The sequence below is a fragment of the Coenobita brevimanus genome, chromosome 85 (assembly GCF_032717465.1).
Source record: "Coenobita brevimanus isolate Jiangsu-jjx chromosome 85, ASM3271746v2, whole genome shotgun sequence".
NCBI classification, from domain to species: Eukaryota; Metazoa; Arthropoda; class Malacostraca; order Decapoda; family Coenobitidae; genus Coenobita; species Coenobita brevimanus.
The window spans coordinates 4,200,666-4,217,958 of NC_137038.1; the positions used below are offsets into that span (position 1 = coordinate 4,200,666).

The 17,293-nt window shown below is 38.1% G+C and overlaps 1 protein-coding gene across 2 annotated transcripts; it reads left to right on the forward strand.

Moving 5' to 3' along the window:
* Positions 1-945: 945 nt before the first annotated feature.
* On the forward strand, positions 946-10,397 carry LOC145410332 (uncharacterized). Of its 2 annotated transcripts, none has more exons than XM_080280466.1 (6): positions 946-1,108; positions 3,383-3,538; positions 5,224-5,459; positions 6,133-6,302; positions 7,562-7,701; positions 8,256-10,397. In XM_080280466.1, the coding sequence occupies exons 1-6, from the start codon at positions 998-1,000 to the stop codon at positions 9,492-9,494; spliced, it is 2,052 nt and encodes a 683-aa protein (XP_080136592.1). In that variant the 5' UTR covers positions 946-997; the 3' UTR covers positions 9,495-10,397. The 2 variants fall into 2 exon arrangements, with proteins under 2 accessions (XP_080136592.1, XP_080136593.1); XM_080280467.1 differs by having other exon boundaries at positions 6,133-6,293.
* Positions 10,398-17,293: the final 6,896 nt, after the last annotated feature.

Genomic DNA, 17,293 nt, shown 5'->3' on the forward strand with positions numbered 1-17,293 from the left:
TCAGATGTTTTCAGATATGCAACGCATGCATGATAAAAAGTCATCACTTATCAGATAACTAGAGCTAAATTTAAGCTTCAGATATGTAATTACAACTAATACAATTATTTTGGCATATATTTCTTTAATCATGTTATGAGAATAGTATATATTTAACTCGGTGCTCGTCATACTTTAGCAGACGAACATTTCAGTTCACCGGGAAATTTGAAAATACCAGCCATGATTTCTTTTGGGGCAGATTGTATAGACTTGATGCACTATGTCAGTTCATATAGAAAGTATGAGCCCTTAAATACTATTTGGGACATTTAATAATGATTTTTAACTAGCATAATAATGCTCTACGTGACTGCTGTTACATAACATTCATATCTTGTATCTCGGGGTTGAATAACACTGTGCAGTAGTAATGTTCCGATACACCATTAAAAAGCACAGACATTTCAATCGTCGTCTTTCTCATTCGAAATTTTTAAATTCACCATTAATGAAATAAAACAATATTTTATGCCACTTTGCTTTGGAAATTATTATTATTATTTTTTTTTTTTCATATCAAGTAACTGCGCCAACCTTGGTATTTTACACTCACTTATTAATAAGTCGACCTCGCTTATCCAGAAAATTCATAATAATGCATATATCGGCAGGAAGTAATTATGTGCGCTGACTTATTAATAATGGTTGATGTTACCGGGTCAGTTATCTGCCAGATTCTTCCGTCCGATTCCCATGTAAATAATTGTTAGATTGCATTCTTGATGAGTCTTTGTTATTATTAGAAGAATATATGAAATGTTTGAAAAAAATAATGTTACAATAGATTTACAAGTACATAAGACGGAATTTAGAATAATGCCGAAACGAAAGCAATGTGTTGACAGTATGAAGCCGAAGCCCAGTCTTGACCCAAGCGTCTGCACAGATGAAGTGGCTCTTCCCCTGGGGTACACCGCACGACTCACGGCTGTGGGCTCCCATCCTTTTAGGAGTCATGGCGAGCTGGGGCCTTATAATAGGGGTCGTGGCGGGCCTCTACATGCTGAGGAAACTTAGGGAGAGAAGATGGCCCAACTGCAAGAGCACCCGGCGTATGGAAGGCAAGGTAAATTAAGGCTGTTTGTTTAGGCTGGCTTCGCTTCCTGGTTGTCTGCATTTTCAGGTTTGTAATAGTTTATCTGTGTTAATTGGAATTGTCATCGAGTAGCATTTGGTAATTAGGTGATTAAGATTATTGTTGTTTTATATGCAACGTATTTGTTAATCTACCTTTACTATGTCATTGGTTTCTAGTGACTGCCAGATTTGATTTCCCTTACTTATAGCACACAAGTTATGCACTATTTGTCGTTGTCATGGATTAAGCACCCTATATTTTTGTTGCCAGGTATTTGTGGGTACTGTATGTGTGGCATTTTGTTCACTAAAATAATTTTGGGGATTGCTTATGTGATGCAGCCTTATCAGGTGTGTGTGTACCAGTATTTCCACTTTCCTACCTGTATTTCCACTTTGTCAGCCTCTTGTCAAGGTTTCATACTCTTATATTCATTATTTTCTGTGCCAATAAATTCCTAGCAGTGAAAATGGAATTATCTAATTTTTTTATTCTCTTTTGGGTAAATTTTTACAAGTTGCCAATACACCCCCAGGGTTGTGCAATACTGTATATATATTTTTCTGGACCTGTCCTATCCTACCTAACCTAACCCAACCTAACCTGCTGCTGTGGAATGCATACCTAAGAGTTAGGGTTCATACTGTGCATTTATGGTGGTAATATCCCTGAACTGCATATTGGCAACTTGTAAAATAATACCCACTTTTGCTGGGATGACCTGAAATACGTTAGTGTATGCCATTTGCACTTCATGGTAAGTTGTTGTAGGTCTAGCAATTTTAAGTGCAATTGCCATAGGAAGAGTTATTTTGGGCAGATATAAAGTGGCCTCCTTCATTCTTATTACACCTTAGGCTGTGAAACATTATTCAGAACAATGAATGTGCAAAGAGAAATCTTGGTCATTTGATTGTGCTTGAGGGAAAAAAAAAAAAAGATATATTGTACTTAAAAAAAGAAAAAAGTAATAATGGAATGGTTTTTTGAGTGGATAAATATTGTCTATCTATCTGTCTATAGCCCGACACCTTAATCCCACAAAGGGTGGCCGCAGACAAAACGCCTCCAAGTCGCTCTGTCACCCACCATTTGACTACCCTCCCCCCAACTCACCCCCCCCTCCCTCATATACCTCTCAACTCCATCCCTCCACCTCATCCTCGGTCTACCCCTCCCTCTCCCTCCCTCCACCTCACCTACATACACCCTCTTAGTCAGTCATTCATTCTCCATTCTCTACACATGTCCAAACCACCTCAGTGTATTTCTCGTAATCTTCTCAACCACATCCACTCTTACTAGTACCTCTGGTTATTTGTTGAGATGATCATTTCGCTATTAAGCATAGTTATTCACTTGGGGAGTTTCTCTCTCTCTCTCACACACACACACACACACACACACACACACACACACACACAGTCATCCTCTCGTAATGTACTGGTACTGTAAGTCATATGGGTTGTCTGTCCCCCCCCTCCTTTTTTTTTTTTTTTTTCCCCTCAAAACTAGGAGCAGAGTTTACATTATTGTGTTCAAACTGTTTTTGCGAGGGAGAGGAAATGTCTACTGTGAAAAGAAAGAGTATTTGCACAAGCTGATATGTTCTTCCCAAGTCTGTGCAGTTTGATAAATCTTGAATTTTGATGTCACACTAAAGTTTTGTAGTGTACTGTATTGACTTCTTAATATCACTAAGCAAAGCTGTGTTTATTATTACAATAAAGAGACATAGTGTCTGAAAGAGTATCACATTTGCTTTGTGTTCCATGCTGTCTTGGGCTTGAGCTGAAAATTTTATCATACTACAGTAGAGTATGGCATCTGGCTATAGATAGATAGGTATGGTAGGCTATAGTACCTACCAGTAATATAACCTTTCATTTGCCAGTGAATGTTTGCAAGTATTGGCTCGTACCAGTGATGCACACAAACATAGCCTTTACAGTACTGTACTCTGACACACACCATTCTTGCTATAGGTGCCACTTTCCAGTTACATTTATCTTCTACATTATTGGAAAGGTTGTTTCTGGGTTTCACTCTTCTGTGGTGAAGATTTGGAGTAAATACCGAGTAAAGAAGGTAAAAAAGGATAATATATCACTTCATTTTGTCCGTATTTTGGTGGGTAGACTAGTGAAAACCATAATTAAAGATTAATAAATAATGTACGAAGTGTAAAATTAGTTACTTCATTGTTTATTACACTCAGCAGTGGAACTTAAACAATACCTTTATATACCATTTTGTTAACAGGTGGTAGTGGTGACTGGGGCCAACAGTGGGATAGGATGGGAGACGGCACGTGAGCTGGCACGGCGCGGGGCCATTGTAGTGCTGGCATGTAGAGATCAGGTCAAGGCTCGCAGTGCTGTCGACGCTATCCGTGTTGATACCACAGATGGAGATTTGGTGAGCCACGCCTGTTGTTTTCTTGTGTACAAACGGAGAAATAAGTTGGTAGTAGAACATATTAAATTGTGTAGCTCTTTTAGCATGTTTGTGGTCTTCTGTTTCATTATCACAACATTAATTCCCACTCAAAAGAGGGTTTAAGGTAACTTGTATAGAAAATCATACTTGTGTTTTCCTCGTCCGTGTTCAGTTGTGATCACACGAGGACATTTTTGAGGAACTTTTATGGATAGCTTTTCCATTCTCCAAGAAAGTATTCCTAAGTTTTCAGGCAAATTTTACAATGATATATAAAAATTATCGTATTCATCATCTTAGGTAAGATTCTAGGTAATATTTTGGGATCAGATGCTACTTAGGATATAATTAATTAGTTTTTTTTATTATTATTATTATTATTATTTTTTTTTTGGATAGGTTATGTATTGACTACCTTGACCCTACTGAAGAAACTTTATCATAAGCTGAGCAAAAGGTTGATTTAGCAAGGTGCTGCAGTGGCCAACTTAATAATCACTTAATAGGCTTTATTCTACATAAACTTTGGAGAAAAAGAGAAAACTTACAGAAACTCTGCACCATACATGACCATCCACCAGCAAGAGGTGCCCATGCAAAGGCGTTATCTTATGAACTCGCTTGATATATTCTGGTTTTACTGATGAGGTAAAGACTTGGGACCATTACCAAACTGCACCTTAGGTAGCTGTATCCTTGCAGTGTATACACAATACCAGTTTTGTACTATCTGCTTATATTGGTTATAATTATGTACTGTAGTCATGTGTCTTGTCAGCTGGGCTTAGTAGGAAAGAAAATGGTTGTTCTCTCATTCACTTGCATGGTGACAATTGTTTATTTTGCCTGAGCAGAAGGGTTCATTTGACTGTGTTTGGAAGAATTCCATGCCTCAGTGGGTTGTCCTCCTGCATTGACAAGCAAGATTTTGTCCAAAAGTGTCCTCATGTGACCATGGCTTTACTCCCCATCATTCTTCACATGTTCAAATCACCGTAGCCTACGTGTACTCATGACATCACTAACACTTGCAGTGTCTAAGCATCCTTTTCATCTGCACATGTTCTGTCCATCATTTTGGCAGTCTTTATTATCTCACGATTGTCATTAAACTTTGCTTTTATCTTTATCCTTGATACAGTATCTGCTTTTCACTACCATCAACCATCACCTGTCTCATGTATGAAATATACAGTTTCTTTTCATATGTAAGGAGTGTTCATTCATTGTCATTAGGTGCAACACTTCTATTTACTGTCCATTCACCTCTGACTTGTAGTTAAACTTGGCAGCCTATAGTGAACCCATACTTTGTAATGTGTGATAACAGCCAAATGTATAGTATATATATACCTTAAAGTTGAGAATCCAGCAAGTATAAATTACAGATCTGTGAGACTATTCAGATTTTGCTTAACTACGTTTATTAAGTCATCTGGGTGTAGGCAGATCACACAGAAGGCTGCAAAGCTTTTTAAACTGTGCATTCAGTACCTGCCCAGTATTCGTTTGGGAAGATAGATTTTGGCTGCAGTACAATACTTAGAGTAGCTGTGTTACTGTGGTAAGTAATGGTCCTGTAAATGCTTTTACAGTATAGTTACAGTATATTATATGATGTTAGGTAAAGTATATTGTATGTTATGATCATAACTTTCTCATAGATCATCATGAGCTTGGACCTCGCTGACCTTGCCTCCATCCGAACCTTTACTACCAACTTCTGCAAAAAATTTGAGAAGCTGGATGTGCTAGTAAACAACGCAGGCTTGTATGTTCCACCAGATGTGGGTCAGCGCACCAAAGATGGCTTTGAAATACATTTTGGTGTCAATCACCTTGGACATTTCCTGTTGACCCACCTGCTGTTCTCTCACATCAAGAATACTGCAAATTCTAGGTAAGTTTCATGTGGATAGAAAACTTGGTAGAGGAAAACCAAAAAACATGTGGGAGGAAAAAGCTAAAGAGCATAATATAGAGATAAGCTGGAAGTAGTGATTATGAGATACGGTATGATGGTAGGTGGTGCTGTCATCCACTCGCTTGATGCAGTGCTGCTTACTTCTTCCTCCACATTTATCATTCTGCGTTTGTGTCTGCCCTCCTGTCTTCCTGTTTTTCCCATTCCTTCCTGTCGCTTATTATTACTCCTGTGTCTGGTGACTTGATTTTCTTTTTAGTACCGTACATTCAGATTATTTTTTTCAGTTAAGAACAGACTCCCTTTTATAATGGGGTTAATAAAGGTTTTACCAAGCACCTTCTAACTGAAGTCTTTCTAAAGGTAAATAAAATATTCTGGTGGTAAGAACAAAAGTATAGTGTCATTGGATTGAAGGGGTTTCCAAAAATTCTCTTCTTTCTGATGTGTTCATTGCACATTCCACCACGTTTATCATTTCTGCCCATACCACGTCAGTACTTTCTGCCTTTCCATCAGCTCTTTCTCAGCCCTCTTGCCATCTGCCACTAACATCCCAAACACCACATTCCTTCTCTGTCCACCACCAGACCAGATAATGTATACCAAGTGTCATTGTTCCCATTCGTTTCTTTTTTCTTATCCACAGAATCGTCAGTGTGTCGTCCGAACTGTACAAACAGGGTCATCTGGATTTTGAGAACCTGAATGGAGAGAAGGGGTGGGATCCCAAACGCAGGAACTCCTTCTACTGCACTTCCAAGCTTGCCAACATTCTTCATTCCCGGGAGCTTGCCAAAAGGCTTCAAGGTTCATTAAGTGGTTGAACTTATTATTACAGTATTCTTTTTCCTGTCTTGTCCTTTCCTTTTCTTCCCTTTCTCTTTTCTTGTTTCCTTCCCATTTTTTTCTTTTCTTGTTTCCTGAACCCAGCCTCACCCCATCCTTATGTGGGGAAAAAGAGATTAGGATTATGATTGGTTGTATGTGTGATATGTGGAAGGTGAATTGTATATTTTGTTGGGATGAGTTATTGTATTGCTTGTTAATTAACTGAAAAAGATAAATGTATTGGTTGGAGCACTCTAACTGAGATTTTAATGTGATGGTGTGGGTGTGTATAGTTTTTGTCAGTTTTATACACATCAGAAATGGAGGGCTGTAAGTCTGAATTACTGATTCTGTATGGTGGAATGTGGACGGTTTTATGGATTTTTACTTTGTTCTTATCATGGGTGTTTTATTTGAATGAGAAAATCTTGTTTATTTATGTATTTAATTATTTTCTTTGACAATTTTAATTAGTTGGGGAGAAACTTCTTCCTACTGTTGGCATAGATACAGCCTTCGCTTAACCCCTTGCTATTTTGTGGCTTTCCTAGGCTGAGTAAAGTTATGTGATACCAGTAAGACTAAACTACAAAAATATATCCTCAGAGTGACGAAATTAAACCTATGCCACAGCCATACCATCCAGACTATAATGTCCATCCTCACTGGGTGTACCTGTCTGCCATGACTGAAATGAAACAAGATATTAGGTAACATGAATGGATGTAAACAGGTACTGACATGAGATGGATATGAATTGATGTTGAAAATGGATGTGAATATACTGTAAAGAGAACTTGACTAAAGAAAAGCTCAGAATTCATCTTTAAACTGATTTGAATGGCTGTATGTTGACACAAATTGATTAGACAAGGCCAAAGTGGATGTGAAGGGCCTAACTTATTGCAGTTGGACCTGAATTTACTTCATGGTAACGGGCCGTGGATAACTGAATCGGTCTGACAAGGCTGATATTGATGTTAAATATTAGAATGGTTCTAAATTGACCTAATTGGTTATAAGTGAATTCTGAATTGATTTGGCTGAACTAAAATGGATGGGAAGAGTCAGACTGGACATTAAGTGGTATGAATCAATCAGATTAGACTTGAGTACAGTACATCCAAGTGGAAGTAACTGGCTCTGAATGTCTTGTAATGTAGTAACCTTGCCTGGGGCTTATATTGTACCTAGAAAGGTGTACAGTAATATAGGACTGGCTGTTACCATTTCGATGCACTTTGCAGGAACAAGCACTGGTGTGTTTGCTGTGAGTCCTGGGTTTGTGGCAACTGATCTGTTCCGGTATTCTGTCCATCGTTTTGGTTGGATCAAGCGCATCTTTATGGCTCCTGTCCTGTTCTTCATGATGAGGGGTGCTCGCAAGGTGAGGGGATAATGGGAGAAGCAGAGGGAAAATTTGATGTTCAAAAGGAGAGTTTTGTCGAGTGTGGGAAGGTATAGGAAACTTTTACTAGACTTAATTTGGGGGAAAGCATATCCGATTTGGCATGGTGTCTGAGCTGCCATGTATTAGCCTGTGTTTTTGTTGTAGCTCGTGGGTCAGAATGAAAGCACTAATTTAAATCAGTGAGGGTAAAATTATCCATAATAACTTAAAACTTCATCTTTTAGGTGAGAATGGAGTTTGGCATGATTTTTTATGTATTTCTCTATTATTCAGAGGGAAAGGGGAACAATGACTGCCACGGCCCTCTTGCTAAAGATGACAATGCAAACAAAAGACAGCCCTCCCTGCCAGCACTCAGCAACTCCATCTCTTGTGATGCAGTGTAAACACAGGCCTCTTGACTTTAGTGCTAGGTACTACTCCCATGATCACTAGGGATAAGAATTTGTCAATCCCACCTTGGGGTGGGAAGGGAAGTTCAGGGGATGGTGGGAAAAAAAATGAAAAATCTAGAAATCCATTCCTTCCAGGGTGCCCAGTCCAGCATCCACTGTGCTGTCTCTGAGGAACTGGATGGGGTGGAATGGGCCTATGTGCGAGACTGCAAGCTTGCAAAGGTAACTGAAGAGGCCAGCGATCCAGAGGTGGCTGCAAGACTGTGGCAGGTGTCACTCAGGATGGTGGGTGAGTCTGAGGAAACCAGCACAGGTGTACAAAGCCAGGAAATAGGACATCAGGAGGCAGTGTGCCAGAAAGTAATACCCAAGGAGGTGGCAAGTGATGCTGTTGGGGAACAGGAAACAGCACCCAAAGAATTAGCAGACCAAGTAGTTAGGCATCGGGAGGTAGCACGACAGGAAATGGCACCCAAGGAAGAGGCGAGGAAGGAAGTGACACCCAGGGATGTAGCAAAGCAGGAAATAGGACAACAGGAGGTAACTAAGGAGATAGAACCCATGTTGGCAAAAGAACGAATGACTCAGGCGGAGACGAAGTTGGCACCCGAAGTTGGAAGGGTATTGGTAGAAGGGGTAAGCAGTAAGGATAAGGGGTTGGCAAGGGTGGAGGAAATTAAGGGGGCAGTTGGTAGAAAGGAGGATGGGCCAGCAGAAAAAGAGGAAAAAAAAGGGTTGCCAACAGGAAATGTAAAGAGGGAAGATGTTTTGGCAAAAGTTGAACCAAATCCAAGTTTAAAGGTACAGGAGGAAGCAAAGAATTTGATTAAGAAGGCAGAGGAGAAGGTAGATTACTTTAAGGGTGCAGCAGTAGGAGGTGCACGTGGGCCAGCAGAGAAAGAGGAAAAGAAAGGGTTGCCAACAGGAAATGTAGAGAGGGAGGATGTGTTAGCAAAAGTTGAACCAAATGTGGGTTTCAAGGTACAGGAGGAAGCAAAGAATTTGATTAAGAAGGCAGAGGAGAAGGTAGATTACATTAAGGGTGCAGCGGTAGGAGGTGCACAGAAGTTGATGGATGTAAAAAGTATGAGAGAAGAAAGTTCTGAGGAAGAAATGGACTATGAAGAGGATGAGTATGAAGATGAGGAAGAGGAGGTAGAACAAACAAGTAAGTTAGGGAGGAGTGGAGCAAAACAGGAACCTGAAAGACAGGCTAGTGATGAAGGAAGAGGGGATTCTGAGGAAGAAGAGGAGGAGGAGGAGGAGGAATCTGATCAGGAAGAGGAGGAGGAGGAGAGTGAGGATGAGGGTAGAGATGATAGTCAAAAAGACCACCTATCCGAAAAGCCAAAGAAAGGTGGACATTCAGGTTGATTAGTCAGAGTTACCATGTCCTTTTCTTCTCTCTCCTCACCTCATATCTTCTTTCTCCTTTCTTCCTGTCTCCTCTCCTGTCCTCTAGACCATCAGCTTTAGTGAATTAACATATTTCCCAGCAGTACTCTGGACCAGGATGATTAAGAACTGAATCATGCATGGTAGTTGAATGTAGGTTACAGTTGTTGAATATATAACTCCTCTCAGGCTTAATCAGTAAGAGGTAATGTAAGCTTATTACAGATTCCCTCCACCATTACTTGTTCAGGGAGATCCATGCCTAGGCTTATGTAGTTGGACTTTGTAAGATACTAGTCAATTAAGTAGATGTAACATAACTATACTATTTTCATTATGCATTGGACAGTAGACTGACCTTTAGTTAACGATTTTGCCGTTGTATGTAGTCCGTTCTTGCTTTGAACTTACTCTGTATGGTTGTATTAAGGGAATTGTGCCCCTGAAACTAAGTAAATGGAGTTGTATCTAATATTCTGTGTTAATGAAGCCATAGTTGCATCCTAGGTTCGGACAGTGTCTCGGGGAAGTTCAGATGACGTATGTTTAGTTGGTGATCATCATTTTGATACTGTATGGGTTTTGAGTGGACTCCCTCTGAGACCCATTTTCAGTGAAGTGTGCAGTATATAGATTTACTTCCCCCACCCACTGCAGAAGTTAGGTTTTCTGCTAATTTTTGTGTGTAACATGACTAAAGTGAAGACCGGTAGTTATATTTCTGGGGAATCTTGACATCGTAAATTGCACACGGCTTATATTGTTAAAATGTAATTATTCAGCCTTTGTCTCCTTTGTATCAGATTTCAATTATAGAGGTATGTTTGAATAGAGATCTGAGCAAGGAAGAAAGTTGTCTAAAAAGAATTGGTGTGTGAAGTTTCAAAGTACCAATCATTCCAATTCCATTCTCCGCAACAGGTTGCTCTACATAAAAACCTGTGAACCATTTGAAAAATAGTGTCTTCCTTTTATGACAGAAACCTTACCAGTTTTTATTGCTATAAAAATAACCATGCTTGTAGTAAACAGAAATGTAAGAAAAATGAACAGAATTGTGCATGTAGTGTCACAAAAATTATTGGAATAATTTCATTTCAGATTTGCAGAAGTCTCTTGATATATATAGTTTATATAATGCATTAATATACCAGACAGATTGATAAAAAAGTTCTAGAGCCTCAGGGGGACTCTTCCCTTAACATTGAATAAGAAGTTGTATATTACTGTTAAGAGGGATATGGACGTTTGCTTTTGCAATAAAATGTATTCCTTGCTCTAGTGATTCATTAACCATATTTGTAATACTTTCTCCAACCACATACCTCTTCTTCATCACCATCATCATTTTTTGTCCTTCCACAAGACACCCAGTTCTTTTATATCCATGCATCTTCCACATTTAATTTTCACACTGCTTTGTTCGTGTTTGACCTCGTATCAAATTATTTATCTATCCTAGCTTTCTCTCAGCCTTCTGTCACTGCATACATAGTCTCTTTCTTGTCAGCCATTCATACTTCCCTCTTCACTTTATCAAGAAATGGGAGTACATTACAGTTAGTTTAAGAGGTGGTATAGGAAAATCTGTCTACTTTTATGTATTTATTTAACAAGTTTCTGCAAAATGTTTTAAGTTAACAGTAGCTCTGACAGTGGAAGGCTAACAACACCATGGACAAACTAAGTACTTAAGATTGCACAACACCCAGGAAGTTTATCATGGGCAGCGACGAGACTGCAGGAAGATACAGCGAAGTAGGCCATAACTGGGAAAACTCGGCAAAATGTTTAATCCCTTCTCTCTGACGACATGGGTCTTATTTTATTCTTGCTACTTTCAGAGGCATTTAGCTTAGATAAGAGTTTTTGAAAATGAGGGATTAGATTGTAGCCACCATTAACTCATTTACTACTTGGGGCTCTGCTAAGCTAAATTTAATAACGTGGTAGTGGCAAGAATGAAATAAAAAAGTACAGTGCCAGGTTGGAGGGGTTAATAAAAAGAATATAATAGTATGGAAATGTACATAGTTTGCACCAGTAGCAGAATGCTTCATGTGTGTGACACCAGCCCTATAGATTTTGGCTCAGTACTTTATTCAAGCTAGTTGAATTTCAGCCTACAGTATACTTAACATTCATTTGGGAAGAAAAAAAATTGTGAAATAATTTTATGAATGTCTGATTTCATTAGTTCATTCTTGTTCTGCAGCAAAGATCAGTGATATGTTCATTTTTATTAAATTTTTATATACTTTACTGTGATTATAACGAAAACTACAGAAAGAAAAATCATTACATACAGCCAATCTAATAAAACCTAAGAGGTGCAGGGATCCGAGGGTAGGCTGCTTTTAAGAGTAATGACCAACTTGACTCACATTATCGACAAACCTCCAAGTTTTATTGCATGCACTGACAGGACCATCACCCTAACTGGGAGGTTATAACTGCTGCACAACAGTTACTGTACCAGCATGTTCTTTATGTGATGTCATTATAGCATATCCATCACTTGTAATGAATGGACTGTATCTGTTTGTGCTTCTTTTTGTATACAAGTTTACAACCAATATTGAACAGGAGATATGAATTTGAAACTTTCTAACCTTGAATTTAGTCAGACTGAAAGAGGCTGAATAATTCTGAACATGATAGTTTTGATTTGTGCCTGATGCCAGCCAGAGGTTCAAAATTGACTAACACTGGTTTTTCAAATGTTCCGAATGTAGCAGTTTTGTTGTCACAAAATGGGGAGAAAGAACTAGAATGCAGTAGTATAAAATTTGAAAAAGTTGGTAAAAGATAAGATCACAGTGGTGGTGTCATCCTTTACTTTTTCTTCTACTTTTTCTTAAGCAGTTTTGATTAACCCAGAAGAAATCCTAATATAGTAAACTGTGAATATCTTCCACACAGAATTAAAGGTGGAAAGCTGTGAAACAGGTTGGGATTAAAAAAGGTAAGTTTAATGTACTGTAATCAGAGTGACAGACTATCCAACCACACATCACAGTTTAGTTATTTACATAACTTTTCACACTCAGTCTGACTTCACGGACACACCTAGTTAAAACATAATCGCAAAAGAGTTCATCTAAATTTAATCTGCGGACATATACAGTATTGCTCCAAAGATACTTTAACAAGACAGAGATTCCATGAACATGTATCTGGACTCTTTCATCCTTGAAAATATTTAGGATTTTAAGTGAACTCTTGTATTGCAGTATGTCAGTGATACAGTAATACCTCTTGTAACCAGTGAAATAATGGTATGGCCAAATTAAGTGGAACGATGAAGTAATGTAAAACAATATTTTAATTACCAGAGACAGCTGTACAAGTGTTGTCTTCTGTAATTTACCTATTTGTGACCATTGGTAGGAAAAATTTAAGGTTATGTTTATACAGAGAAGAATTTTTAATTACAGAAGTTGGATGCACTATATACCAGATTTATATGATTGTAGAAGAGCTAGAAACAATAATAGAGTTTAATATTGTACGTGTACTTGATTCTAGGGATGTCAAAATATGATGGTCTTTACTGTATACAATAAAGGCTCAATTGGCATAATTGTCACTCAGTAACTTATGTTTTCTGTTTTTCATAGCCCAGCCTACAACTGAACAGCAGTCAAAACATTAGGACTCATTCTGCTTTGTTATAAAGGGTGTATTAGAGAATGTTGAAGTTCTCTACATTCAAGCCACCTGGATGATGTACAGTATTTTTTTTTTTTTTTTTAACAACTCTTGGTTTACCAAATTTCAGCCTTCAGCAAATTCCTCAAGCCAGTCTCCTTATATATTGAAATACGTTCAATGTACAGAAAAGAGACTATACAGTATATGATGGGTGCAGCAGACCAAACAACTGACCACATGACAGTGTGACTCCAGTTGTATCTGCACCATATTGAGTCAATGTGCCCACAGAAAACTAAAGCACAGCACTGTACATGGACACTTGAAATACCAAAATATACCTAATGAGCTAGGGTAGGTATATACATCAAATCTGCGTTTGTAAATTAAAATGACTCAAATGCCACTGTTCTCCCCACTGATTCGTAACAGAAGGTTTACTGCACAGTGCTTGACCTGGGGGAGGGGTGGGGGGATGTTCAAACTTCCTCCTGACACTGTGATTGCAAAAGGGGATTAATCCCTGAGCTAGACCTCATCAGATCATATAGCGCTGCTAGGGTTACAGGAGAGCGCTACCCATCCCAGCACAGCAGCCACCAGGCGGGGCGCGAACTCGCAACCTCACGATTACGAGCCCAACACCCTACCACTGAGCTACCGCGCTCCCCTGTGATTGCAAAAGCATAGGCCAATTATACACTGTTTATGTATTAACTACTGTATTTCAGTTGATGTGTTGATTTTGCACTGTGTTTGTAACCAATTTTATGTTGTAAGTATCTCTGGATAAAGACAGCACAGAATGGTTTGGTGTGAACCTTGCTATTCTATGGATATGACTATTTACTTTAACATATGCATGGGACAGCCATACACAAGCAGTACTGTATATGTCTGAGTGGATTGGTGACACTGTAAAGTTAATTTTCTGCTAAAGCAAATGGACTGTGTTGTAGGGGCCTGATTATTAAAGTATGCAGGAAATGATATGAATAACTAGAAGAATGTAGTACATGCACCAGAAATTATGCAGAACAATAAGGATATTGCTTCAGGCTAATCTAATGGTGAAACAGAAATGAAAAACTGGATTGTGGATGCATCATATTGTCAGGGGAGGGAAAGATCTTATCACAGGTTTGACAACAGTGCCAACTCAGTAATTCTGTCTTATTAAGTGCTCTTCATTTTACTGCACAATGAGGCACCATGTGTTTGTTAATTTAGATGCTCTTTGATTTTAAAGTGCTCTCTAATTTAAGTCACTGCTAAGAAGTCATTAAATTACAGTATTTGACAGTCTTCTAGAATATATCTGTCTTTCAACATCCTGCACAATAACTGAGTATTTATTTATTCTGTGTGTTTACTTTAAATAATATGGTGTATGAAAAAACTGAGGGAGGAATACTACAAAACATTGGTGTTAACAGTAACTTTGTAAGATAAACAGCACCCAGTGCTGTGGTTTGGCATTTAATGTGTATTACCTGTACAGCATTGTACACTACTATAAAAAGTGCTGTATTATGAATGCTTTACCACAAGATACAGAATTAAAGGTATGGCACTGTCATTGCAATATGTTCAAACAGGGTAACAGAAGTACAACAGACACTCAACAAATGGTGTTATCTTAGTGTGGTGAACCCTTTTCTTATATTTTTGTAAGCTTATACAGTACATACTATACAATATACTATACTACCAACTGGTCATGGGTTACATTCCATATTTGTACTGGCTGCATTGCCATGATGCACTGATATGTAACCTTGTAGGTTTACAGTATTACTTATGGCTCATTTGAGCCAAGGGATGCTCTGAGAGTGTTCTCATCTTTATCAAAATTTTTGCTAAATATACAACATAAGGCAATTTGTTGTAATATTAAAAAGAGCACCTTATAAAACAAGACATCATAGGGAAAGCTGTATAGACACACACCCTCAGAGCAGTCCTAAAGGCAATGTTTCCATGTGGCTTGTGTTGTATGCATTGTACCTCCTGCCATTTCTGTAACGATCCACAGTGAAACAGTTGCATTAATACATTAAAATTATATGTCATAAAGAGCATTGCCAGCATATGATGATAAAGCTGTGGTACAGTAAAAAATCGAACTATAGTAAAAGTAAAAAAAAAAGCTTCATATGAACCATATGTCATGTGTCGGTTGTACGGTATGAGAGTCATGGGGTAAAGAGGGAAATGGGTGATGTCATTGGGATATTGAATTATTTTATCTGATACACCTTACAAAACTAACTATTGCTTATATCAAAGGACACCATTTTATAATGATAATTTAGTACATGCAATTACAGTACAGTGAAGTTTTGGCCAAGAATGTGGCTTAGCAAATAAAAATAATACTGTAATTACTGATGGTGAATAATTATTACTTACATATACTGTACCTGAAATTCACATGAATATTAGTTTTGTTTTTTAAGTAGCATGGTTATTGACATGAAAAAATCATCACTTAAATCTGGTGTGTCTGAAGAGCAACAGATTTTTACAAAGATACCTAAGAAAGATCTATGCAACATAATTAACCCCTGCACTCTGAGGACCTGTTTTATATCTTGTTCTTGCTGTCTCCAGATGATTTGATATTTCAGAAAAGATCATGCAAACTGGAGGGGTTGGATATACCCTTCAGTTACCACTTCATTACAAAACATTTTTCTAAGGCTGAATAAAATCATCTGAAAGTTACAAGATAAGAGGCTAAACTAATATCACATCATAGTGAAGGGATTAATGAAGTTTACAATTTGGTCCACTTTACTCAAACACCTATTCCAAAATATATATTAAGTTGTGTCCTGCTTAACAGTGATAAAAAATTCCATTGACTATGGATTTGGCACTTGGATTTCACATATCAGCCTCTTAGAACCCTCATTTTGGCACAGCACTTCTTAGGATTGCACTTGCGAAACTTTGCACTTGCTGATTCACAAGCCTAATGTATGGCTGGGAAAAAAGCTTGCTTAATATTTCATCTTTACTGTTTCTCATTATCCTCTGCTGACTGATATGTCTAGGCTGAGAGAGGCTTGGTACATATGATCATAGATAATGCTCTTTGATAAGATGTGTCAAAGAGGAAAGAGATTTACATACCCTAAGTATGAAGCAGATAAAGTGAAATAACAGGCAAACAGTAGCAGTGTAATAATTCATCCTATGCTGCACCCCCCTATACTGTACCTCCGTTTTGTTCTCTTTCACCATCATTCTCCTTTAATATTACTTTTTTCCTCCACATCTTGTCTCTCTTGCATTTCCTCCTTTCTCATCCACATTCCTTCATCCCCTTTCCTTCCCTCACTCATTTCTTCTTGCATAAATCTGGCAAGTAGCTGTAGATGTACAATGTAATGGTGAAATTCCTAGTTAACATAAATTCTGTGTCATCGGTAAACAAGTCACAGGGTGATGCTGTGACAGTAACTGAGCAGTAACAATTTACAGTAAGTTATGCACTGGGAGTGGCATTAAATACAAGTTGCAATACCTCCATACCTTGACACTATCCTACTTACTTTACTGAGAATCAATTTTGCAATGACTATCACATATTTCAGTATGATATTTACTCTCTCTTCTAATACAGTCTTTTTCTGTCAGGATGTGCAGTCAGCAAGTGTAAAATTTTGAAAGTTCGGTCCTATGAAATCCACTTCACTTAAGTACACAATTTCTACCTACCTAAAGGGAAAAAAATAACATTTCAATGGCACATATAAAATCACAATCTTTGCATTCATTCACATAAAGTACTACTGGACGGAATGGGATGCACCTCCGCCTGGAACCAACCTACCAGCTTTAGCCTCTATAGCTCGTCTTTGGCCTAATTCAAGATACCATAGCCAGCCACAGACCCATAAGAAAATATAAACATAGAAATACCTGTAATAAAAAATGAATGCCTCAAACAATGCAGAATGCAGTCATTACATACAGAGTCTGGCACAGTCAACATTTTTTTGCTTTTGTTTTTGGAAAATTACAATGAATCTTACATGTAGAGTACAGTAAGGTACATAAATAAAATTATAAATACAATGGCAAACAATGTCTGATTATCATTAAAATAAACAAAA